The 27,248-nt window shown below is 46.0% G+C and overlaps 1 protein-coding gene across 1 annotated transcript in view; it reads left to right on the top strand.

Moving 5' to 3' along the window:
* Nucleotides 1-27,248, top strand: part of LOC149311503 (SH3 and multiple ankyrin repeat domains protein 3-like) — a 425,035-nt gene that overhangs the window by 79,859 nt on the left and 317,928 nt on the right. The window contains exons 3-4 of the mRNA XM_089526562.1: nt 7,197-7,400; nt 12,939-13,010. Coding sequence (XP_089382688.1) covers nt 7,197-7,400; nt 12,939-13,010 — 276 coding nt within the window. The remainder of the gene's footprint in view (nt 1-7,196; nt 7,401-12,938; nt 13,011-27,248) is intronic.

The following is a 27,248-nucleotide window of genomic DNA, read 5'->3' as shown; positions in this document are numbered from 1 at the left end:
CCAGCCTTCATGCCAGTTTCTGTGCAAATGGGGTCAGTGACTCCACTGCAGGCTTTTTCAGGAGCAGCAAAGGAGCGGTCCAAGGTACTAACCCTGTCTTTCAGGTAGGATCCAGTCCTCTTGGGCAGCTCCTTTAGAGCCAGCAGATGATGCTGAGGACCCTCCATTTTGGTCAGGTCCCAAGGAAGCTGTCTCCATACTGGACCAGTGCCTGCCGTCAGCAATGGACTGGATGGGAGCAAGCAAACTGGAGCTTAATCCAGAGAAGACGGGGTGCTCCTGGTCAGTCAGGAGCCATATCAGAGAGTAGGGACTCTGCCTGTTTGGGAATATTTCAGGATGTGGAATTCTGGATAAAGAAAACAACCTGTATTATTATGATTTAATAATAGGCATAAATGGTGAATGTTTCCCCCCATTTGTTGGAGAAACTGTGCCTCCTGCAGTCATCCATCAGTGGACTGAAGAAGACAAGGCAGCTGATGCATTCAAGAGAAAGGCAATGACAGTCTCCTTCATGCTTCAAAATACAACAAAATCCATGAACAAAGGATACCTTTATTGGCCAACTGAAATACACAGAATACATCACACAAGCTTTAGAAGCGCCATTGGCTTCTTCCTCAGGCAAAAGGTGTTAAAGAAAACAGGGGAGTTTTGAAAGCTTGCATGATGTATTTTGTGCATTTTAATTGGCCAATAAAGGTATCACTCTTTTCTGGTTCTGGGAATTTGTTATACGAAATTTGTTGTTATATGAAATATCATATGTGATGTCGGATCTGGCTATGGTCACACATGCCTTGGTTTGGACTACTGTAATGCACTCTATGTGGGGCTGCCTTTGGAAACTGTTTGGAAATTGCAGTGAGTTCAAAACACAATGACCTGTGATTGTTATTGTTGTTAATTGCCCTTGAGTTGACTTCAGCTCATGACAAACCTGTGGATGAGACACCTCCAAGGCCCCCTGTCCTTATCTTCTCTGCCCAGGTCCTGCAAAGTCAGGCCTGTGTCTCCCTGACTGAGTCTATCCATCTCTTTCTACTTCCTTCCACCTTTCCTAGCATTAGTGTCTTTTCGAGTAAATCAAGGCTATTCAGGATGCTACCGAAGTACAATAGGCTGCATCAATAAAAGTATAGTGTCCAGATCAAGGGAAGTCATAGTCTTCCACTCTATTCTGCTTTGGCCAGGCCTCACCTGGAATAAGACCGTGTCCAGTTCTGGGCAAAACAGTTCAAAAAGGATGTTGAGAAATTGGAGCCATGTCTCCAAAGGAGGTCCACCAATATGGTGAAAGGTCTGGAAACCATGCCTTATGAGTTTGTGAACATGACAAAAGGAAGGACTTAGGGAGCTGGGGATGTTTAGCCTGGAGAAGAGAAGCTCTGATATGATAGCCCTGTTTAAATATTTGAAAGGATGTCATATTGAGGAGGGAGCAAGCTTGTTTTCTGCTGCTCCAGAGAATAGGACCCAATGGAGCTATGGAAGAAAGCTCCAGGAAAAGAGATTCCAGCTCAACATTAGGAAAAACTTCCTGAGAGTAAGGGCTGTTTGACAGTGGAACCCACTCCTTCCTCGGAGAGTGATGGAGTCTTCCTCCTTGGAGGTTTTTAAACAGAGGCTGGATGGCCATCTATAGGGGATGCTTTGATCGAGAGTTCCTGCATGGCAGAAGAAGGGGGTTGGACTGGAGGGCCCTTGTGGGCTATGATTCTACAACAGCCTCAGTTTGGGCCTCTTGGCTTCTAGGGAGAGTTCAGTCTGGATCTGTTCAAGGACCCATTTTTTGTCTTCTTGACTGCTTACGGTGTCCTCGGCACTCTTCTCAAATGGCTCGATTTTCCTCTTCTCCACTTTCTTCACTGTCCAGCTCTCGCATCTGTAGTCAGTGGCTTGGATGATCCTCATGTTAGTATTTAGAGTTTAGTCATTGCACTTTTAAGATCTTGTCCAGTTCCTTCATAGCTGCCCTTCCTGACTACTATTGCCATTCTGACCAACGCTTGATCCAAGGCATGGGAACTCTTTGACAGTTATTGCAAGCATAGAAGTCCCTTGTTGAAACAGCTACTGATTTGTTTTCCAGCACAATTCAAAATGCTGGTTTTGTCCTTTAAAGCCCTGCACAGCATAGCTCCAGATGATCTGAAAAGCCATCATCCCCTTCTATAAACCAGCCTGTGCCTTAAGGTTTGCAGGGGATGGGCTTCTCTTGGTCCCATTTGGACTCCATCCGCCTCTCTTTCCTCCAAGAGGTGAAGAGGTTCTTGTTTCAGGAAGCCTTTGGTGACAGCAGATAGAGCTTTCAATGGGGAAATGGGGTCATGGTTTTTACTTCGCCAGGTTTTCAGTGCCACGTAATGCTGTTTTTAAATTAGTTAGTTTAATTGTATTTTAACTTTTATATTAAGCGTTTTTAATTGTATTCTGTTGTTAAGGGGTAGCTAATACCCCCAGAGGACAGGATCAGTATTCAAAATGGCCTTAGCAGAATAGAAAGCTACGCCAAAACTAACGGAATAAATTTCAACAGGGAGAAGTGCCGGATGCTACAGTGCCATAGTCTTCTGAGTGTTGGATCATGATGTCAGAGACTAGGGTTCGAATCACTGCTTGGCCATGAGACCCATTGGCTGATCTTGGTCAAGTCACACTCTCTCAGCCTCAGGGAAAGGCAATGGCAAACCTCTTATGAACAAATTTTGCCAAAAAAACCCATGATAGGTTTGTCTTAGGGTCGATATAAACCAGAAGCAACTTGAAGACACTCAACAACAACAAACACTTGGACAGTAAATTCACTGATATAGGATGGGTGACAGCTGGCTTGATAGCAGTGCATGCAAAAGGATCTGGGAGTCCTAGTAGAACACAAGCCGAATATGAGCCAGGAATGTGATGCAGCAGCTAAAAAAGCCAATGCAATTCTAGGCCGCATCAATTGAAGTATAGTGTCTAGATCGAGGGAATTAATAGTGCCACTCTATTCTGCTTTGGTCAGGCCTCACCTGGAATATTGTGTCCAGTTCAGGGCACCATGATTCAAAAAGGACATTGAGAAACTGGAGCCATGTGTCCAAAGGAGGGCGACTAAAATGGTGAAGGGTCTGGAAACCATGAAGCCCTATGAGGAACGACTTAAGGAGCTGGGGATGTTTAGCCTGGAGAAGAGAAGGTTAAGAGGTGATGTGATATGAGCCCTGTTTAAGTATTTGAAGGGAGGTCATGGAGCAAGCTGGTTTTCTGCTGCTCTAGAGAATGGGGCACAATGGAGCAATGGATGCCAACTGCAGAAAAAGAGATTCCAGCTCAAGATTAGGAGGAACTTCCTGACAGTCAGGGCTGTTTGACAGTGGAATAAATTCCCTTGGAGAGTGGTGGAGTCCCCTTCTTTGGAGATCTTTACACAGAGGCTGGATGGCCTTCTATCAATGGGGATGCTTTGACTGAGAGTTCCTGCATGGCAGAAGAAGGGGTTGGACTGGATCAGGGCCCTTCTAGGGGTCTCTTCCAACTCTAGGATTCTATGATTTTGTGTGCTCTGAGAGAAAGGTGGGAAATAGATTACATTAAAAAATATTTTAGGTATGTGTATGGAAATCTGTAGTAGAGACCTAGCAGAGAGGGAGGAGGAAGGCTAGGGACCATGTCTGCCTCTTTCTCAGCGTTTCCACCTCCCTGCAAGCTGTTTTGTCTGCTTTTCAGGGGGAAATGGTGAGCCAGGGGCCCATTCCCCGCAGCCCTTGGCCTTCTTCCCTGCTCCAAGTCCTGTCCTCTTTGCCATTGGGCTTGTTTCTTCAATGGAAGGCAATGGGGATGGGAGGATGCGGGGCTTGTGTTTTGCTCCCGTCTCGGCTGCTTCTGCCCTGAATCTGTCAAGCCGTCTTTTGCTGGGACTTGGGGAAGCGGGGAGGCGCATCCATCCCAACTGTGGCCTTCAGTGGCAGTGTGACAGCGATGCAGATGCTCCAGTTTGTGGGAAGGAGATAACTGGGTGCAAAGGAGTTTTTGGCGGGGAGAGGAGGGTGGCTTGTGGAGAAGGAGGAGGGTGCCAATGATCTCATCATTGGAGTTTATCACACTGGGGCTAATTTCGACATTAAGGAGAGATTAAAGCGCATTTAAATCATCCTGCAAATCAAGCTAAAATGGTGAGTAATTGAGCAAATGATTATCAGATGCAATTGTGCAAAAAAAGTGATAGTGGAAATGCACTGTTGTTGAATCCCCGAAAGTAAAAAGATGCTTGTTAATGCTTCTTTGTGACCACTTTAATGGCGGGTTTTGTGTGACGCCGTGTGAAATTGTTTCACATAATTACGCTATTTTTCAAGGATATTCACGGGATAAGCTCCCAATCTCCTTCGTGTGATAAACTCCATAGAATCATAACATTGGAAGAGGGTCATCTAGACCCAACCCTTGCCAACATGGGAGAAGGAGCATGTGGATTGTTGCACAGAGGCTGTATCCGCACTGCAGAAATAGCCCAGTTTGACACCACTTTAACTGCCCTGGTGCAATGCTATGGAACCCTGCGAATTGTCATTTCTGGTGGCCCTATGTCTCACAAAACTGCAAATCCCAGAATTATGTAGCATGGAGTCAGGGCAGTTCAAGTGGGTTCAACCTAGATTATTTCTGTAGTGCAGATGCAGCCAGAATCATAACAATGGAAGGGATCCTAGGGATCATGTAGACCGACCCCCAGCCAATGCGGGAGAAGCAGGATTCAAATTATCTCACAAAATCATAACGTTGGAAGGAATCCCAGGGATCATCTAGATCATTGATCTAGATCATTGGGTGGTGTTGCACAATGATCTAAGTGTAGATTTATACCACACAAATGCAATGTAGAATCTTGACTTGAGTCTCCAGAAGCGCTTGGACAAGTTACTCCTTTATTTGAACCAAAGGTTAAGTAATCTGACACGCAAACGCATCTCAGTGTGGCAACTGATTATGCTGCCAGGAAGGGAATTTTCACAGTTGTCAGCCATAAAAGTAACTTCTCCAAGCTAGGCTCCAGCTGATCAAGTGGACTGAGGAGACGGCTGGCTGCAAGCCAAAGCAGTTGTGGCCGTGGGTCCTCTGGACATCCAGGGCTTCGTTTCCACAAGGAAAAATGACCATTTCCCCAAAGGGACGGAGGAGGATGGGAGCTGTGTGTACCCACCTGCACACCAGCCTTTGTATTATTCATTTCGCTTCTCAATTCAGAGTTTCCTCCAAATCCAGCTATAGGTCATTCTCATTCTTTCTTTCTTTTTATGCAGTGTAGCAATCAAGGCTTGGAAATTTGCCTTTCTCTCTCTTTCTCTCTCTTTGTATACCAATCCTACAAATCAGAACCAGGACCAGGCGCATGGTTTCCTCTCCCCCATTTTGCACAGCCATGGCGGGCGCTGCAAGCAGATGCGGTTTGTCATTTCCAAGGAGGGAGAAGGGTCAATGGAAACTGCGCAGTCGGCTGAGCGACAACTGGGGTGCATCATGATCCACAGCAAGGCAACCATTTTAATCCGCAGAAGTTTGCACACAACTCCCTCATTTTGATAGGCGAAAGCAGCAATTCCCGGAAAAATTGCGTAATTATGCGAAACGTTTTCGCATGATGTCACACAGAACAGGAATAACCAGGCAATAAACAGCAACAAATCACTACCGGGGGAATCCTGTGAATGATTTCTTGCTGTATATTGCCTAGTTATTCCCAGGATAATGACTCCTTAATCGTGATGTGTGTGAAACTCTTAATTGCGACTGTGTGATTTTCATGGAATAATCACTGGTTAAACCCCCAATTTCCCCCGTGTGATAAAGTCCTAAAAAGTCTTCCAAATGTCCTCTGTAGAGAGTTTCCTTGAAATGCATTGAGAACTGTATCTGGTTGTGCGGCTGCCTTTGTGTTGGTGTGTGTGTGTCTCCTTGGATGTTGTGTAACTGTTCCAAGCGCTGCAATGAGTTCCTTGGCTAAGCCGCAATTTGAATTTGGCCCTGGGAGAAGGTTCAGCTCAAGCATGGATCAATACTAAGCCATCTTTTTTGCTGGCCTTGCTTTCAGATTGCCTACCCAAGGGCTTCTGAGGATCCCAAAATACTGGGTCAGCCCAGGGTTTCCCAAACAGGGCCTTTCCATCTATGGCCCCAAGCGGAGCAGCCTCCCAAGGAAAGTGTGCCTGCTCCTATCCTCCTGGTTTCAAATGGGAGGCAAGACAGTTTTACTTTTGCAAGCCTTGGCAGAATTTTATCTTTATCTCTTCAGATTAGGGATGTAATTCTTCTCGAAGAAAGCATTGAATAATTTTCACACTTTTCTTCTGAGAAAGTCTTGGAAAATTCACATGTTGTTTTGCATAAAAATGGCATATTTTTTCTGTGCAGAAAATGATGCTTTCTAAGCAAATCAACCAACTGCAGTTTGTGCAGAAGACATCTCCCTATTACGGTATTTTCAAATCAGTAAACGGCTTCCCCCCAGAAAATAGGATTTCTACAGAGAAATATTATTTTCTGTGCAGAAAATACTGTTTTCTGCTTAGGAAATCCTGTTTTCTAAGCCAGACAACTAGAGATGACGCATGCCCTGACTCCATCCTCAGGGCGCCATGGCACTGTGCGCTGCTCCAGATGGCGTGCGGTTTCATGGCACACCTCTGGCGCCACATGCAAATGACACAGAACCAAAGGATTGCCCAATGATTACCCCATGATGTCCTGCTATGACTGTTTTAATGTTTAATGTTTAATGATTTTAATTGTATTCTTAGTTTTATTGTATTACAAATATATGAATTGAGTAAGGGAGGGACAATGGGATTTATTTTTAATATGTTATATGCTTTATTGATGTAAGCTGTTTTATTAATGTAAGCCGCCTTGATCGTGTTGAAGAGGCAGGATATTAATAATAATAATAATAATAATAATTGTTATTATTATGCCCTTTCGAGGGTGCAGAAAGGAGCCACTTTTTGCAGCTCCTTTTTGCACCCTCAGAAGGCCGGATCAGGGCCGCAGCGTGAGGTTGCCACAGTCTTGAACCAGCATGAAAAGTCGGGACAGTCTGCAAATCCCCTCCATCCACAGAATATATGACAGAGTGTCTCTATTGCAATGCATCTCCTTTTGCAACCTTCCGCTGACTGGCTTCTTCCTTCCTCTCTGTCTCCGTTCCTCCACAGAAGTGTCTGCGGCTGAACCCCGATGTCCCCGTCTGGGTCTCCAAGCAGCGCATCCTCTGCACCCTGAACCACAGCCTGAAGGATGTCCTGAACTATGGCCTCTTCCAGCCAGCCTTCAATGGCCGGGCGGGGAAGTTCCTGGACGAAGAGAGGCTGCTGAGGGAGTACCCCTTGAACCCGGACACACCGGTCCCTTACCTGGAGGTAAAGACCCGGTGCCACGGCTGGATGTCTCTCTGTCTGTCTGTTGATGGGTGTCTCTGCACTGCAGAAATAGTCTGGTCTGAGGCCCCTTGAACTGCCCTGGGTCCATGCTGCAGAGGGTAGATTTAAATTGGAATTTTACTATGCTCAGATAGTACTGAAATGTATGGAGGGCAAGGGTTGCCAGGATGATGGACATCAGGTCATGTCAAATCCTTGGCTCTGGGACACAAGGGCCCTGAAGCGGTTCCTGTTTTAAGCTATTATCCAAAACAAAAGAATGTAACACAGGGCAGTAAAAGGAAAACATATAGATAATCATTTGATTGATGAGTATCACGAGGGGTAGAGAAAAGCAGGCCAGACGTATGAATGACCCTCCAGTAAGGGTGAAGGGGTGTATATGTTTAAATTCATATGTAACCGATGAAATGTAATGTGTAGTTTTCTTTGTTCAAAGTACTGTAAAAGCTTAGTTCACTTTGAAATCTGGGCCCCAGTAATTTGGATGTGTGTCCTTCTGGGGGCAAGCTGCAGCTAAATAAATTAAGTTTCCTTTCCAATCAGCTAATTCTGGTTAAAGTTATGGTTTTCTGCAACAGTGCTGTGGAAATGGTAGTTTGCTCCACTCTGGCGCTGCAAAAAAAAAAATACCATTCCCAGAATTCCATAGCAGTTTGAGGGGCTGCACTCCCCCACTGCATCCACTCCTGCAAAATCAATCAATCAATCAATCAATCAATCAATCAATCAATCAATCAGTCTTTTCCTCCAGGTGCTCTAAACATGATGACAATAATCCACTAGCACCAGCGCCACCATCGGGGTCATTCTGAAGCAAACCAGGTTTTTCCCCAAAAGGTGGAATATAAAATAGATACATACATAAATAAATAGATTTCCCCCAATAAAAAGAATCAATAATTTTATTGCTGCACGGGGGCCACATGCAACCCTCCAGACCACATTTTGCCCACCTTCTGGCTGATTTGGTAGAACTGTTCTGGATTCAAATCCAGGGATCTGACCAGCAGGAGTCTAGCCATGGGAGACATTCAAAATGAGTGCATTGTCCCTCCCAAAGAAGAAGGGAAACACACACACACCATGCATTTTCCCTTCAGTCTCCACATTTTTAAACTTGCAGTGACTTAAAACGTTTGTTGCGCAATTGAGAAATCCAGTTTTGGATCCAAAGAAAAGGAGCGGGCAGAGTGAGCCAGAAAATGCAAACCCAGCAAATGGCAGAGTTCGAGATGTGAACCATGTTCAGTGTCTCACTCTCTACGATGCTAGAGGTTTGGGGAGGGAAAGGACATTTCACAATGTTGACATTTTGACTCTCCCCAGAAGGTATACCTTACCTGAGGTCTGACTAAAGGGGTGCCTCTCCACTGCAGAAATAATGTAGTATGGCACCCCTTTAAGTGCTGTAGCTCCATTGTATGGAATCCTGGGATTTGTAGTTTTGCAAAGAGTGCTGGTGCCTAGCCAAGCTACAAATCCCAGGATTCTGTAGGCTGGAGCCACAGCAGTAAACTGCATTATTCCTTCAGGGTAGATGCACCCAAGGATGCATTGGCAGCATCAGGTGTCCTGCAAGGGCAACAAGGAGAGCAGGCAGACCTGAGCCTTGGAGGCAGGTGACGGACGTGGCTTGGCTCCAACGGAAAAGGATCGGCATTTCTGTCAATCCGAGAGGGGATGTCTTAGAGGAAGATCCCTGCTGCTGATAGCACTTTTCACAGACATAATAAGGCTGCCAAAAATAGGCAGAAATCAATGGCCTCCTCCTCTCGCTCCCCTCCTCCCTTTGGCTTGGAGATCTCAGGGACGGCAATGACCTCAAACATTTCCTAAACGCTCCCCATGAAAGGTCAGCCTGGCATTCGGTTCACTTGACTGTTTCCCACCAGGCTGCATCTGCACTGCGGAAATAATGCAGTCCGATGCCACTTCAGCTGCCATGGCAGGATAATGGGAGTTGTAGTTTGCTGAGGCTCCAGCACTCTTCGGCAGAGAAGGCTAAAGACCTTGCAAGGCCCCATTCCCACTGGGCATATAAAGCGACGTATATCACTGCGAGTCTGGATTGGATCAAGTTTCCGAGTCATATTCGAATCAGATCCATCGTTCCCATTACAAAAGGGAGCAAATGCACTCAGTTTTTCTTGACCCGTGTTCTCGTTCCCATTGATATTTCTCCGTTGTATTTTGACGCGGATCTGACATGGCAGCTGCAAAAAAAACCCCTCTGGAAATGTGGTGTCAGGATAACCCGGGTTATCCAACACTGATTTGGGTTTTAGCTAGAGAAATTGATCAAAGTAGGATTGAACACGGATTCAAATGGGGACGGTTTTCCTTAAACACGGATCGAACACGAGTTCAAATGGGAATGATGCCCCTATAATCCGATTCTTGATTCGATTTATAACCCTGTGGGTATGGGGCCTAAGAGTACAGTCCCAGGATAACATGGGATTGAGTTACAGCAGCACTTAAAGTAGTATCAAGTTGCATTATTTCTACAGTGTTGATGCACTCCTTGAAGACACATAACAGCAAAGGTAATAAGCTATGCAACCACATTGGAGAAATAACCCAGTTTGGCTGCACTTTAAGTGCCCTGGCTCAAGGCTATGGAATGCTCCACTCTGGACCCCACAACATACTCCAACTCCCAGAATTCCATAGCCTTGAGCCAGACAAGTTAAAGTGGCACCAAACCGGGTTATTTCTCCAATGTGGATGCTGCCAAGGTTCTAGTTCTACACCTGTTTGTTCTGTGTTTTTCTTCCTCGCCCACAAACTCCTTTCCAGTCCCATGCAACTTCAGCTACCTTCCAGGTTGCTTGCAGTAGCAGTGACAGGTGCATATATTTTAGCTGAGAGAGCGGTGACCCCACTTTGGGGAAAGATTCCCCGGCGGATGCCAAACAGCCCCGGTGGCCTTGCTCCTTTCAGATTTGCCGATTAGTCCTGAAATGCCAACCTTCCTGCTCACTTCTGCTTGGCAGAGTTCTTTGGGCGCAGTTACGAAACGGTGATTCACTGCCCAGCTAAATTTAGGAAGGAGAAGTGAAGCAAGATCTGCTTGAAGCTGCGGAGCTGGTGGCAAGGGCCAGAGACAAAAAGAAGCCATCTCTGGAAGCATCTCCTTGGACCCACCTTCCAACAGTCCTGATTTGGGGGGGAACTCCTCTGTCATCCCACTTTTTAAGGTGTTTGTAAAATGTCCTGGTTTCCCCCCTCCTCCTTCCCCTTTTACCCTCACTTTACTTCAGTTGCTGCAAACTAATTCAGTGCAATGGGGAGAGAAGAGGAAGTGGTGCAGTCTCACCTTCCCCAGTGGATTTAGGCAAAGGCAAACCGCTGCAAGCCTCTCCTGGCTTGTATGGTCTCCCGCATTAATAACTTTTGCCATCTTGACCATGCTGTGATGTCGCTTGACCACACATGTCCACCTTTTCATTTGTGAAATGTTGGAGGGTATGGGTCGAGGGTTGCTAGCACTACCAGCCAAGGATCATTTTGCCCCAGTTCTGACCTTGCGTTTTCCCACCTTTGACTGATATTATTTTAATTTAATTTTTATTGAAATTTATTATATAGATTAAATAAAACAAGAACACACACACATCTTATATATATATTTTCTACTGTTGGGGTGCTTTGACTGAGAGTTCCTGCATGGCAGAATGGGGTTGGACTGGATGGCCCTTGTGGTTTCTTCCAACTCTATGATTCTATGAGTCTAACAGCAAGTAAAAAGTTTTATCTGTATTATTTGACTTCTCATCAGTTCTGTTTGGATGTAGAGTAAATGAAAGTAATATTAACAATGTAGAGTTGCTTTGTGACTTTCGTATATCCAAATCTTATTGATATCTTTGAGCAGTCTCAGAGCTTTGGTATACAGTTGTTGTGTGTTGTGGCCATCTTTTTATTTTGCAGAAATTTGTTATAGTTTCTCCGTCCGTGATTTTTCCCCTGTCATATTCGTTATTCTGTCCAATTCTATATTATCTAGTGCTTTTATTAACCATTCATCTATTGTGGGTAGTTCTTTTCATAGAATCATAGAATCATAGAGTTGGAAGAGACCTCAAGGGCCCTGATCCAGTCCAGCCCCCTTCTTCTGCCATGCAGGAAATCCAAATCAAAGCATCCCCATTGACAGATGGCCATCCAGCCTCTGCTTAAAGACCTCCAAGGAAGGAGACTCCACTACACTCAGAGGGAGTTTGTTCCATTTCTGTGCTATGAGAATCCTGGCTGATGTAATCATACATTATATAGTTTTCCAATGTTTTCTTGCTTCTACATCTAATATTTTGTTTGTCACATTTAGTAGGTATATTTCAGAAAGCGTTTTGAACTTCACATCTAACATCTTGTGGATTTCCTTGTGTATATCTTCCCAATGTTTTTAATGTTAGGACATAGCCACCACATCTGATACCCACATTTCCAGCATTTAACGTCTTTATTTTTGTATATTTTTGCAGTTTTGGTAGGTGTCAAGTGCCGTCTTCAAATAATTTTCTCTGATGTTCTGGCATCTAGAAAACCTTTGACGGATATTTTTAGTGCCAGGGAAGTACCAGCCGGCCGGCTCAGGCCTTGCAGACATTGGGGCTTCCTTGACCAGGTCTATCCAACTTGAGTGCAGCCTTCCTCTTTTTCCTTCTGTCTTTCCAAGCGTTATTCTCTTTTCTAGAGAGCCATGTCTAGCAATAGCATTAGCAACAGCGTTTACATTTCTATACTCTTAGTAGTGAACTCATCACTCTCTAAGTGGTTTACAGCGTGTAAGTTGGGGACTCATTTTACTGACTTACAAAAGGATGCCAGGCTGAGTCAACCTAGGAGCCCTGGGATCGAATTCACAACCAGGGCTCCTTGTCTATTCATGATCTGCCCAAAGTTCAGTCATCTTGGCTCCTAGGGAGAGTTCTGGCTCGATTTGCTCTTGGACCCATTTGTTTGTCTTTTATTCTGTCAACAGAGTATAGGCAGGACTCTCCTCCGGCACCGCATTCATTCCTAGGGATAGGATTTCATTCCTATCTGCTTTCTTCACTGTCCAGATTCCTCAGCCGTACACAGAAATGGGGAATATGATGGCACAGAGCATCCTAACTTTAGTATTCAATACGTTGGCCATCTGACAAAGTACAATGACATCCAAAATCCATAGAAGAGTGATACTTTTATTGAGCTCCACTCTGGGCCCACAACAAACTCCAACTCCCAGAATTCCATAGCCTTGAGCCAGGGCAGTTAAAGTGGTGCCCAACTGGGTTATTTCTCCAGTGTGGATGCAGCTTGAGACAGCCCTGTTTTAAAAGCGGGTGTTTTGGTGCTTAGGGGACTGCTGTGATTCCCTGCAAGACTCAGGGAAGGGATGCCTGGGAATTCACTCAGACGGGGGTAACGCCTGCCAAAAGGCGAGGAAGGCTGGGCTGTGAGTGTGCAGAGAGGGCTGTTGGGTGATGCTTCTTTCTTTCTTTTCCCCTTGGCTTTTCCCTCCAGTTCCGGTACAAGAGGCGCGTCTACACCCAGAGCCTGCTGGATGACAAGCAGTTTGCCAAGTTGCACACCAAGGTAAGAGAGGCCGCCCCCAAAAGCTCTTTGCAAGAAAACACAGGAGTTGGGGGGCAGCTTTACCAGGTCAGGACTGTCCCAAGTGCAATGATTTCAAGTCTTAAATGTGGGACCTTGGGACAAGACCTTGCGATATCACAGGGGGACGATGGGGTTGCCAAAATGAAAACTGGATAGGGCCCCTATGCCTTCAGTGGTTGCATTTGTTGTTTGTCTTCAAGTAGTTTCTGATTTATGGTGACTCTCAGTCTCAGAGGAAGGCAATGGCAAACCTTCCCTGAGCAATTCTTGCCCAGAAAACGTTATGATAGGGTTGCCATAAGTCAGAAATGATTTGAAGGCACATAACAAAAACAAAAGGTGGGTGCATCAGGGGAATTTTCTTGGCAAGGTTTGATCACTGTGGCCTTCCTCTGATGCTGAGAGAGTAGGACTTGTCCAAAGTCACCCAGCATGTTTCCATGGCCAAGTGGGCATTTGCACCCTGGTCTCTTGGAGTTTTAGTCGAATACTCAAATTATTACCCCTGCTATAGAAGGGGGGATTTGAGCAGGTGTCACACAATCGGATAACAGCCGGCACCGGCTGAATTCCCCTCGTCTACCTAACCATTAAAGGTACAGGAGCCATCTCCAGTTTTCACTCTGGCAACCCTAGGGTCTTGGCCATCATGGTATTACAAGGGACGCTCTCTTAACCACAGCAATAGCTTAAGCATCGACCACAATTGCACAAAGTATATCACTCAAATTAAAAAGACCAAGTTCAACAAAATGAGGAAAGTATATATACAGTGGGCCCTTGGTATCCAATGGAGTTTGGTTCCAGGATCCCCTGTAGATGCCACTATCTGTGGATGCTCAAATCCCATTAAATACAACCGTGTAGTAAAATGGCATTCCTGCTATAAAATGGCAAAATCAAGGTTTGTTTTGGAATTTATATTTGTTTGGAATATTTTCTTGCCAAGAATGCTTGAATCTGTGGATAAAGAATCTGTGGATACGGAGGACTGACTGTATATACATGCCCTTTTCAAAGTGGTAGCTTCTTACACTTTTCAAAGCAGCAGCATCCTTGCCCTGAAATGGCTCCTCCTGAGCACCAAAGAAGAGGGACCAGGCACTGTGATCTAGGCACCCTGGTTCTTGTGGGTGTTCCCAAGCGCAAGCCCCCCAAAGGTCTTCCTTGCAAACCTATTCTGGCCCCAAAGGTGTTCCCAAAGGTCGCCCCACGGAGCAGGAGCTGCAGCAGAGCAACCTGGAGGCAACCCAGGTGTGTCTCTTCCTCACCTGGGACTCACCTGCTCTCTGGGGCGAAACTGAGCAAAGGGCGAGGATGATCCTTTCAGGACAGAATTTGAATAGGCTGCGGCACTGTCGTTAATTGCCCTGTTTTAATTGCATTCCTTAAATTGTATTTTTAATTGCATTTTTCATTTAATAGTGCTCTTAATGGTATTTTAAGCTGCTTTTTATAAGGTAAATTGTATGCTTTAAATTGTTTTTTAAAGTTACTTATAGCTTGATTTTACTTGAATGTTCACCTTTTTTGTATCTTTGTCCTGTTTATTTTGTCCTGGTTTTGTGAAGGCAAGGCTCAGAGGTCATAGTAATGGCTTGCAACTTGTTGTTACTCCCAACTGGAGGAGACCTGTTGACTCGGTTGGTTTTACCTGTGTATTAACTCACCATAGATTCAATGGGGTTGCTCCTGGTAGGATTCAGACCAAGGAATTTATAATCTGAGGCTAGAAAAGAGGAATTATAGCAGGACAAAAGTGTCTTTGCCTGGTACTTATTGCATGATGTTGTATCCATCGTGCATCTTTTCACTGATGTGCAAAGCCCATTAATAGGCCGCCAATCTCCTTGCTATTCTATGACTACCTCCATGTGATGGGTCCCTTCCTCTGCAGTTCTGCTTCTCAGGAAGCCACATGGAGAGAGTGGCTGTGATTCTGCTCCTCTGCCCTTCTCCCTCCTGCGCCTTGCAGTGATGCCAGCTGCCAACATCTTCCTGAAGCCAGCTGCTGTGCTCATATTCACTCAGCAGGTGGCTTTGGGAGACAGTTGGCAGCCATGATTGCTTGCGCAGGGCTGCTGTGTGAATGCATTCTTCCCTGCTCACTTTTATTTTAAATATGTTTTAAATGTATTTTAAATCAGTTTCAACTATCTGATTTTAATAGGTTGTTGTTGTTGTTGTTGTTGTTGTTGTTGTGTGCCTTCAAGTCATTTCCAACTTATGGCGACCCTAGGGTGAACCATGGGGTTTTCTCTGCAAGATTTCTTCAGAAGGGTTTGCCATTGCCTGCCTCTGGGGTTAAGAGAGTGTGACTTCCCAAACAGATTAGTAATACGGGCCAAAACTAACAAAACTTACAGGGAAAAAGTAAGGTACTGCAATTAGGCAGAAAAATGCAATGCCTTGATATAGGATGGGAGACACCTGGCTTAAGGAGACTTTCATGTGTGAAAGGGATCTGGGAGTCCAAGTAGACCACAAGTTGAACATGAGTCAACAGTGTGATGCGGCAGCTAACAAGGCCAATGCGGTTTTAGGCTGCATCAATAGAAGCATAGTACCACTCTATTCTGCTCTGGTTGGGCCTCACCTGGAATAACACTATGTCCAGTTCTGGGCAAAACAATTCAAAAAGGATGTTGAGAAACTGGAGCCATGTGTGCAAAGGAGGGAGACTAAAATGGTGAAGGGTTTGGAAAACATGAAGCCCTATGAGGAACACCTTAGGGAGCTGGGAATGTTTAGAGGAGACGGTTAAAAGGTGATATGACAGCCCTCTTTACGTATTAGAAGGGATGTCACATTGAGGAGGGAGCAAGCTTGTTTTCTGCTGCTCCAGAGACCAGAACATGGAACAGTGGATTCAAACAAGAGGAAAAGAGATTCCAGCTCAACATTAGGAGGACCTTCCTGAGAGTAAGAGCTGTTTGACAGTGGAAGACACTCCTTCCTCGGAGATTTTGGTGGAGGCTGGATGGCCATCTGCCAATGGGGATGCTTTGATTGAGAGTTCCTGCATGGCAGAATGGGGTTGGACTGGAGGGCCCTTGGGGTCTCTTCCAACTCTAGGATTGACCTTAAGCAAGTCACACATTCTCACCCCCAGAAGAATCCCTGAGAGGGTTGCTATAAGCTGGAAACAAAGCCACCTTGGTCCTTTTGATGAGAGAAATGGGGGACATAAATTGATAAAGAAGGAAGGGAGGGAGAGGCAGCTCTCTGTAAATGTGAAGCAGGCAGGAAGGCACCTGAGGATGGCTGGCTTCACTTGAGAGCAGACTGACAGTTTAAAATACTCCAAGACAAAGTTTAAGAATTCAGTGAACGTTTGTGTGTCTGTGAGTGTGTGCGTAGGGATGCAAATTTTAAATGCTTTACAGTCTCTGGAGGAAATTCAGAACCAATTTTAAGAACGCTTTCTGCCAGCATGGCCGATGTGCCAGAATTGTGTAGAGAGGACAAGCTCCCTTCTGCGAAGGTGGAATTTTAGCATGGGCAAGAATGGCCGAAATGACGGGGAAATCGATGTTCTCCAAAAAGATTCCCCGGCGGAGCTGCCAGCATCCTTCAGCGGCAGCACAAGGCGGTTTCAGGACAGTGACCCGTCCCTGGATATGCTGAATATAGCAGACCTTGAGATGGCAAAGGAACCGATTAAAGGCAGGATTTTTCACAGAGACTTTTCTTTGGGGTTTGAAACCGTGGCTCACAATGGTGCGGCATTGTTGAAAGCCAACCTCATCCAGCCGGAGCTCTTTCCAAAGGCTTGTGATCCATTCTGTAAGGAAGCCTTTATGAGATTACACTTTCTGATAAAGATGCCCCGCTGTGCCCCTCCAAACAGTACCAACGCTCAAGCGGGCAAAATATTATTCTGCAGAGCACCTGTGATGTTCCTTGGACCGCAGGAAAAACGTATTGCATTTCTTGTCGGGGCCTTTTGCTTGTCTCCAAGGGTCCATGGATGATCATAGAACGATACACTTGGAAGAGACCCCCAAGGGCTGACTCCATTTTGCCATGCAGGAACCCACCGTCAAAGGACCCTGACAGATGCATCTGTTTAAAAGAGCCCAAAGTTGGAAACTATAGCAACTTTTAAGAATAGTTTTTCCCCAAAAGAAATGGCTCTATTAGAAATCCCAACAAAATGTGGTATACAATATGGGTTGGGAGGTTTTACATTGGAGAAAACTGATAAAACTTTAATTGTTGCTACTACTGAACTGCAGATTCAAATAGGAATAGCTAAATTTAGAAAAATATCAAATTTATAAATCCTTTTCCACTGCGAATTCGCAGTCAATTCGCATTTGCCTTAGTATGAAATGCATCTCCACTTCGGCCATGGGATTACTGTCGGCCGTGGGATGCTGTCCTCCCTGCGCATGCGCAAACACGCTAATTCGAAATCAAGAAGCGGATGGGTATGTACTTATGTGATGAGTTCATTTGCATCCGCACTGCTTTCTCTTTCAGATGGACGCTGTGTTTGTGCAAATGAGGAGCTACTATGTAATTTCTTGCATTTTGGGATTGTCCTCCCTTTCTTCTTCTTTTGGGACGGTGATACATTCCTCCGTGTGAAAAAGTCAAGTAGCTGAAAGAGTCAAGTAGTTCTGCCTAATATTTTGATGGAATCTCCAGCCTTCCATTTGGAATCCATTAGTTCATATTCTGTCTCTGGAGCAGCAGAAAACATACTCACTTCTTTTCTACACGGCTTCCCTTCAGGTAGTTAAAGATGGCTCTATCTTTCCTCCTAAACATTAGGAAGAACTTTATGAGGGCAAGAGCTGTTCAATGGTGGAAGATGCTGCTGCCTCAATGGAGGCTGGTGGAGTCTCCTTCTTTGGAAGTCTTTGAACAGAGGCTGGATGTCCATCTGTCACAAGGAGGGTTTGGATGGTGTTATCCTCCATTGGATTGAATGGATCTTCGGGTCTCTTCCAGCTCTAGGATTTTATCAGGCTGTTCTCTTCTCCCAGCTAAACATTCCCAACTCCCTGAGCCATTCCTCTTAGGGCTTTTGGTTTGGCCTCCTCTGGATGCCCTCCAGCTTGTCCACATCCCTCTTGAATTGTAGTGCCCAGAACTGGACACAAGATTCCAGGATGGGTCAGTTAGATGTGGCCCTTTAGTTGTTGTTTGACACATTTTGGCTCCAGCTCCCACCAAACCTTGATTTTGCCATTTTATATCAGGGACACCCTTTCATGCGAACTGAGCACCCATGGATTTTGGTATCCATGAAGAGAAGACTCCTGGAACCAAACCCCAGCGGATACCAAAGGCCCATTGTAGTTGGGGCAAGTTCAGAGAAGGGTGAACAAGGAGGTGAGCAAGCATTGTCCCTCTCTTCAAAAAAAAGGCAAAAAGACTTCTTGACCTCTATTGAAAAGTTTGGAATGAAGGTGAGCTCTCTGCCTTCCGGGGCAGACCTTCCACCACGGAGCAGCTCTTACCACTAGGAAGACCTTCCTAATGTTAAGTCTTGTCTACTGGAGCAACTCTTGGGGAGGCAGATGAATAAAAGCAGGGGAAAAAGAGGAGGCCATGGTCGTGGATGGTGTCGAGAACTCTCTTATTTTGATTCCTCCCGGTGTAGGGACTCACGGTGGCTAACATTACACACACACTTGATCTTAGCCAAAAGGCCGAGAAGCGATGGCTAACATAACTGAAAACAGTCCAAGTTAAGACAGTACAAAGCAGTAGAAAACAGTTAAACAATTTCAAAAAGTTTAACATTTTAAAAATCCTTATACAGTGGGCCCTTGTTATCGGTTGGGGTTTGGTTCCAGGACCCCCCATGGATAACAAAATCCGTGGATGCTCACGTCCCATTAAATGCAATGGCATAGCAAAATGGCGTCCCTTACATAAAATGGCAAAAGCAAGGCTTGCTATTTGGAATTTATAGTGTTTAAAAATATATTTTCAAGCTGTGGATGCTTGAAACCATGGATAAAAAATCCATGGATAAAGAGGGCCAACTGTATAACCTCATACAGCTCCCATGTCAATGTGAGAAAGCCTGATTGGGGGGAAAAAAGGAGGGATGGAGCCATCTTGGCCTCTTTAAGGAGGGAGTTTCAAAGCCTGGGAGCAGCCACTGAGGAGAAGGCCCTCTCTCTTGTTCCCACCAAACGCACCTGGGAAGAAGGTGGGACAGAGAGGAGGGCCTCTCTGGATGATCTCAATACTCTGATGGGATCATAAAGGGAGATATGGTCCTTCAAATAGCCTGGACCCAAGCCATATACAGCAACCTATGGAGCTGTTGCAACAAGGGACAATAGTCAGCTCCAGCCTGGCTGCAGTTCTTTGGGCCAAATGAAGTTTCTGAGCACTTTGCAAAGGCAGACCCAAGGAGAATGCATTACAGTAATCTAAACAGGATGTAAGCAAGGCATGTGGCACTGTGTCCAGATCTGACTTCTCAAGGAACAGGCACAGTTGAAGCACAGGTTTTAGCTGTGCGAAAGCACTCCTGGTCACTGCCAATACCTGGGTCTCCAGGCTCAGAGATGAATGAATCCAGGAGTGCCCCCAAATTATGATCCTAAGTTTTCAGGGGCAGTGTGACCCCATCGAGTACAGGCTGAATCCAAACTGGAGCGTGTCCAAAGGAGGGCCATCAAAATGGTGAAGGGCCTGAAACCATGCCTTTTCAGGAGAGACTTAGGGAGCTGGGTCTGTTTAGCCTGGAAAAGAGACGGTTAAGAGGTGATATGATAGCCCTGTTTGAGTATTTGAAGGGAAGTCATATTGAGGAGGGAGCAAGCTTGGTTTCTGCTGCTTCAGAGAAAAGGACACAATGGAGCAATGGATGCAAAGTACAGGAAAAGAAATTTCATCTCAACATTAGGAGGAACTCCCTGACAGTAAGAACTATTCGATAGTGGGACACACTTCCTCAGAGATTGTGGTGGAGTCTCCTTCTTTAGAGGTCTTCAAGCAGAGGCTGGATGGCCATCTGTCAATGGGGATGCTTTGATTGAGAGTTTCTGCATGACAGAATAAGGGGGTTAGACTGGATGGCCCTTGGGTCTCTTCCAACTCTAGGATTCTATGACCTCTAGAGTCTTTTAGGCCAGGTGTCTGATTTCAGGGCTCTTTGGAAGCCAAGAGGAGGAGGAGGAGGAGGAGGAGGCGATGGGGCTGGCAGGTGTGCCCTTGCACATGTTCCCTTCATTCTTGGACTTGTGTGTAGCCCAGGCGGCAGAAGAGGGCCCCCGGCCAGGACAGCTGGCCCGAAAGAGCCAAGAGGAGGATGCAAAAGGGAGTGTTTGTGCCTGGGATGGGGGTCCAGGCTGAAAGAAGAGAGCTTGCAGATAGAGAGAAGGGGAGGGGGGGACATGTCCCTTGGACACAGCCTGCTGCTGTTATGCTTGGACAGGAGGATGGTTGTGGAATGTGTGTGTGTGTGTGTGTGTGTGTGTGTGTGTGTATTTGTGTACATGATGGTGTTTCTGTCCATTTGGGTGTGGAGCCGGGCTACTCCCTGTCCCAAAGGCAGTGTGGAAACAAACCAGGGACAGAGAAAGAGGGAGAGAGAGCTAAAAAGGAACAGGGTGGGGAGGAAGATGGGGGCTTCTCTAGGAAGAAAGCAGCTGCCCCGGGGAGAGCGGAAGCCAGGGCCAAGGCATGGCAGGTCCAGAGCCAAACGCAAGGTACCCACCTCCTCTCCTATCTTCCTCTCTTCTTCAAAACCACTTGGCAACATGGCCTCTTTGGAAGACCAGACATAGGCTGCTTGGTCTGGGGGGTCTGGGTTTGGTAGGAAATGTGGCCCCTTCTCAATAGCTGCTCCCAGGAGTCTGTGGGACTCTCTGCCACAGGAGCCTCAGCTGGGTTCCTCTCCGCTTTCCCTTCCAAAGCTGGCAAAGACCCCTTTCATTCCGACAGGCTTTGGACCACGGATTGGTTGCTCTGGAAAGACTTTCTGCAGACTGTGGGGTTCTTAATTCTCATGAATACATCTTAAAAGCTTTAAAGTGGCACTGTTTTTAATAGGACAGTTTATTGTTATAATATAGGCTGGGTTTCCCGAATCTGCAATCTGAAATATTCCCCAAACCAAAACTTCTTTCACAGGTGGCTGAGATTGTGACAGCTTTGCTTTCTGATGGTTCAGCACACACAAACTTTGCTTCATGTGCAAAATTGCCACTATGTCAGTGTTTTGGTTTGGTGTACACAGACTTGGTTTCATGCACAAAAATATTGTGTATAAAATTACCTTCAGGCTATGTGTCTAAGGCGCATGGGAAACATCAATGAATGGTGTGTTCAGACTTGGGCCCCATCACCAAGATTTCTCCTTGTATATCTGCAAATATTCCAAAATCCAGGAGGAAAAATCCAAGATACTTCTGGTCCCAAGCATTGCAGATAAGGAAGCGTCAACCTGTGGTTTGTTTTGTTTTAATTCTGTCATGACACATTTTAAGGGAATGGTGGCATATTTGAGAGCTATCTGGATGCAGGGAGAGAGAGAGAGAGAGAGAGAGAGAGATGGATGGACTAATGGATGGATGGATGGATAGATAGATAGATAGATAGATAGATAGATGATAGATAGATAGATAGATAGATAGATAGATAGATAGATAGATAGATGAACTGAAGAATGGATAGATGGGTGGATGGTTAGATAGATGATGGATGGATAGATAAATAGGGATGGGTGGGTGGACGAATGGAGGGAGGGACAGACAGACAGACAGACAGATAGATAGAGGATGGACTGATAGATAGACAGATAGACAGACTGATAGAGATACAGAGATAGGTCTCAGTGGAATGCAAATTCATGACCCGGGATCTTTTTCATGCTGCTGGTGTCTGGAGCAGGAGGTGAGAAGAGGGTCTGTGATCCAGGGAGAGGGATGCTCGCCTGCTGGGGGTCCGCTTCCTCACCTGGGAGGGTCTGAGCAGCCAGGCCAGGGAGACGCAGCCTTTCTTGGGACCCTTGTAGTGCTGAAGTGGCAGCTGCAGACCTCTCTGGGATTTTTCTGTGCCTGGAAACCTTGATTTGCTGGCAACTGGTGGGTGGGATATTTGTTGAACACTTCCCTTGCCTTGCCTGTGTTGAAGGTGGGCCTGAGTTTCAGTCTTTCCTCTGACCACCTCCTCCTCTGCAATGGCAGAAAGGGCACCAGGAGGGTGCCCCAGGTTGCTGGGACTCCCTGGTACAAGCCCCCAATGCCTTTCTCTCCCTCACTTTGGGCCCAGGCTGAGATGAGGCTTGTGTCCTTGGCACCTGATCCGTTCTCCTGCTCCCCTTATGGCCTCTTGCTGGGCTCCTCCTTTGCCCACTACCTTTGCCCTCTTTCTTGGAGTTTCTGCAGCCCAGGGATGATGATGAATAGCAAGTGACAGTGGCAGGCGTTTCCCTACCAGCAGAATAGCTCATTTCCCCTCTTACATTACAGTCTGAGAGAAGGAGAAGGAGGAGTCTGTTGCACACATTCTCTTCCCCCTCTCCTTTCCTCCTTCTTTCTTTTCTTCTCTTTTAATGAGACCATTCTTCTTCCCTTCCTCCCCTCTCTCCCCCTCCTCAAACCTTTCTTGTAAGCTGTTGATTCCCCTTCTTCTTGCAATTGCTTGCTAAGGCAAGAGGATAATGGGTTGCGGCACATGAGGAGGGGGCTTGCACCTGCCAGCTGGGTAGCTGTGTGCCAAGCCCACACATCCTCCCTTCCCAACCTCTCCCTTCTTGGCTGGCACACTCTTTGACTATTCAGTCCGGCTGTTGGCAAGCAGGCCTGCTTTCCTTCCTCCCAAATTACTCTCTTCTGGGGAATGGGATGCAAGCTGGGCCCAAAGGAGCCCTTCTTGCAGTCTCCTGGAGGAGCAAAGCACAGCTCTTTCGGACGGGAATGGAGCGGATGGGGGACTCTTGCAGCTCTATGACTCTATCGTTCTATGATATCATTATACCAATAGCAATAACAATAGCAATATCAGCTTCATTTATATACTGCTTCGTACCGCACTGAACAGTCTCTAAGTGTTGTACAACTGCAAGGTAATTGCCATTCTTCAGTTCGTCCATCATCTGTCTGTCTGCCTAGCTATCTATCTATCCATCCATCCATCCATCTGTTCATCCAGCCTCAGCCTAAAGACCTACAAAGAGGAAAAAGGCACACAACACCAGCAACAACATTCTATGACTACCATGAATTCAATGTCAAAATAATGTATGAAGCATTATAAAATTGTTGAATGCATAAAGTGAATATAACAAGTACGGAGAAATATATATCAGACCCTGTTAAGCAAATGCAAAAGTGACCATAAATCAGGACCTCTTCGGATTGGGATTTGCTCATGGTGCCCAACTAGATAAGAGCCTGAGTGGTCCAGATCCTTGTTGCTCATTTCAGATCATTCCAGCCTAGACTTATGGGGATTCAACCTGCCTCTGCCTTCCTGTTTGGGGCCCATGGATGGCTGTGGGCATCTCCACCAAGGCTTTTAGAACAGAAGACGGAGCTAAGCTCTCCCTCGGCTTTCTCTTGTCCATCTTATGTCCAGCGCAGCTGCAAGACCACAGAGTTCATTCTCCCTGCGGCTGACTGACCTGCTCATAACTCTTCGTCAAAGCCCACAGATAAATCACAGCTTGTGATGGGTCAGTAGTTGTATTGAGGTCTCTTTAGTGTCCGTAAATTATTAGGCCTCTACATGTGGGGAATAAAAGCAAGGAGAAAGTAGAGGTTTTTCTCTTGCTCCTCAAGCACCTCAGCTCACCTGGCGGGCAGGTTCACATAATCCTAGAAGGGCCATGCAGTCCAACCTCCTCCTTCTGCCATGCAGGAACTCACAATCAAGGCATCCCTTGTGATAGTTGGCCATCCAGCCTCTGCTTAAAAACCTTCAAAGGAGGAGACTCTAGCTCACTGCCAAACAGCTCTTACTATCAAAGGTTCCTCCTAATGTTGTGATGGAATCTTTTTTCTTGGAGCTTGCATCCATTCTTCTGGGTCCTGTTCTCTGGAGCAGCAGAAAACAAGCTTGCTCCCTCCTCAGTATGACATCCCTTCAAATATTTAAACTGGGCTATCATGTCCCCTCTCAAAAACCTTCTCTTCTCCAGGCTAAACATCCCCAGCTCATTAAGTCTCTCCTCGTAGGGCTTCATGGTTTCCAGGCCCTTCACCATTTTAGTCACCCTCCTTTGGACACATGGCTCCAGTTTCTCAGTGTCCTTTTTGAATTGTGGGGCCCAGAACTGGACACAGTATTCCAGGTGAGGCCTGACCAAAGCAGAATAGAGTGGCACTATTACTTCCCTTTCTCCATCTATACTATACTTCTATTGATACAGCCTTAAATAGCTTTGGCCTTTTTAGCTGCTGCATCACATTGTTGACTCATCGGCCTCTTGCCCAAAGCCATTGAAATGCTGTTGGTTCTCCCCTATTTTCATTTTCTATTAGAATATTTATATTTCATCACACATCATGTGTTCATGGGGAAGCCATCCAGTAAAACAATGTAAAGCCTTGAAACACTGAGCCACAAGGTTGTGAGTTCGATCCTAGATCAGGGCTCCAGATTGACTCAGCCTTCCATCCTTTCGTAGGTCAGTAAAATGAGTCCCCAGCTTGTTGGGAGCAATTGACTCCCAGATTGTAAACTGCTTAGAGAGTGCTGAGTTCACTATGAAGCAGTATAGCAATGCAAATTCTGTTGCTATTGCTCTACGGTGGACCCTTGTTATCCGCTGGGGTTTGGTTCCAAGATCCCCCGTGGATAACAAAATCTGTGGATGCTCAATTCCCACTAAATATAATGACATAGCAAAAGGGTGTCCCTTATAAAAAATGGAAAATCAAGGTTTGATATTTGAAATGTATACTTTTTCTGACCGTTTTCAAATCCATGGATGCTTGAATCCGTGGATAAAAAATCCGTGTATAAGAAGGGCTGACTGTAATAAATGAACTGAAATTGGCTGAGTCAATCAATGTAACATCTGAGTGAACTTAAAAGAGTTAATGCTGTGAGCTGTGTGCACATACCTTTGGCAGAAAAGTAAGTTGGGCCACCATGTTTTCAATAAAAGTCTGTGTTTCGACTTGGAAAAAAGGAGAAACCGGTGTTGGTGCCCATTCGACCTCCAAATGGAAGGTGTTCCACATGCCATGTACATTATTGGCCAGAATTCTCTCTCACAGCCAATGCTACACGGATGCACACTAGCAGAGACACTAAGGAAGCCAGTCGGTGAATTGCAAAGATGCGTATCAGGACACTGCAAGAATGTCCAGTGCCCATCTGGCCCTTCCCTTTGTCTTTTGGGGAGTCCAGGACATCCGCAGAACCCTCCTCCACCTGCACCACATTTCAAAATACTTGGTTCTTTTGTGAAGTCAAAGGCTTTCATGGCTGACATCCATAGTTTTTTGTGGGTTTTGGGAAGCTATGTGTTGTGGAAGAGTTTATTCCTGACATTTCACCAGCAGCTGTGGCTGCCATCTTCAGAAAATGCTGGCATGGAAGAGAGTGGGGTCTATATACTGTAGGCTGAAAGTGATTTATATGTTAATTTGTGTGTTGTTCTGTTATTGAATGGTAAGGCCTCAGGGGGTCTATTGAACTAATGATGCATGTGTTAGGAAGGATCGAATTAGTGGAATTTAATTAGCTCAAATATTACGAGAGGCGTATCCTAACAACGCACACAGTGGATCGTGTCCCTATGTGTATACCAGAGGTCATCTAGTCCAACCCCAAGAAACAGAGACTCCAATGCCAATGAGTTGCAATAAAACTATGAACATTTATTAAAGCCACGCAACAAAAGGGATCACACCCGCACACACACATTCAATGCTAAAGCAAGGGAGGGGGAGAGCTTGGGAGCAAAGGAGAAAGGATAGAGGCACCGTTGAAATAATTACCTTAGGAGTCTTCTCCAAGCGACGGATGTGAGGGATGTTGGAAGGTGAACATGGCCGTGGGGAACGGGGAAAGCAAGCGGCGACCGCGGTGGCGAGGAGCTGAGTTCCAGTGGGCAAAGCTAGCAAGAGGCCCAAAAGAGACAGTGGGCTTTGGCTTGCCCAAGTGATTTCAGCGGGGCGCGGTGCCCAAGAGATCTCCGGAGCAGTTGCTCAACAGAGTTTGAGGTTTGGAACTGTAGCTCACAAGCCCCAAAGAAGAGTGGGATCTAGGTCTTACTTATACTGTGAAACCTATCCTCAGGCTATAGCTACCTGTGGAACAAAGGCCTTGATGGCTGTCTATTGACTAAGTCTAAAGTTAAACAATGGATACATAAAAGGGTCTGCCACTTCTTTGGGAGAGGATCACTATCTAGATGGCTGGGTACAAACTTCCTTTGTCCTCATTTAGGTTGCCTGCGACAATGGCAACTCCCAGAACAGGTTCTGAAAGGTTTAAATCTACCTTTCTGCTTTAGCCATGCCTTGCAAGGCTGCCTGGCTATGTGGTCGGCTCGCTTTTGGGGTAATGGCGGCTGCGATGGGGTCAGTCAGGGCTCATGGTTTTTGATCGCTTGGCACCCAAAATTTATATAAATCCAAACTCGGTAACGCATGTCTGCTGGGAAACCCCTGATCCTGGGAAGTTTTCATTTCCATTTGAATTTGCTGGGTCTTGGTTTAGGTGTTTTTCGGGACTGGTACCCAAACTTTGTTCACTTTAAGGGTTTCTTCTTTCCGGTTGAAGTTATCCAGATGTTTGTGGATCTCAATGGCTTCCCTGTGCATCCTGACCTGGGAGTGGTTGGCATGGTTCAGAATTTCAGTGTTTTCAAACAGTATTTTATGCCCAGGAGGGTTTGTGGCATGTTCTGCTGATTTTTCTGGCTGGCCCAGTCTGAAGTGTCTCTCGTGTTCCTTGATTTGCGTTCGGACGCTTCGTTTGGTGGCCCCTATAAAGACTTGTCCGCAGCTGCACCGTATGCGGTCAATTCCTGCGGCTGTGAGAAGGTCTCTCTGGTCCTTGGCTGAGCGCAGCATTTGCTGGATTTTCTTGGTCGCTTTGGAGACCATTTGGAGGTTATGTTTCTTCACCAGTTTCCCTATTCTGTCTGTGACTCCTTTGATGTATAGTGAAAATACCTTCCCTTTGGGTGGCTGCTTGTCTTCTCTCCTCTGGGTTTTTCTGGGCCTGGCAGCCCTTCTGATGTCTGAGATGGAGTAACCATTTGCCTGTTGAACCTGTAGATTG

Source organism: Sceloporus occidentalis, unplaced genomic scaffold (assembly GCF_023333645.1).
Source record: "Sceloporus occidentalis isolate IW3139 unplaced genomic scaffold, rSceOcc1.0.p SCAF_5, whole genome shotgun sequence".
In the NCBI taxonomy this organism is placed as follows: domain Eukaryota; kingdom Metazoa; phylum Chordata; class Lepidosauria; order Squamata; family Phrynosomatidae; genus Sceloporus; species Sceloporus occidentalis.
Note: the sequence above shows the minus strand (reverse complement) of the source record. Positions and strands in the feature narration are given on the sequence as shown.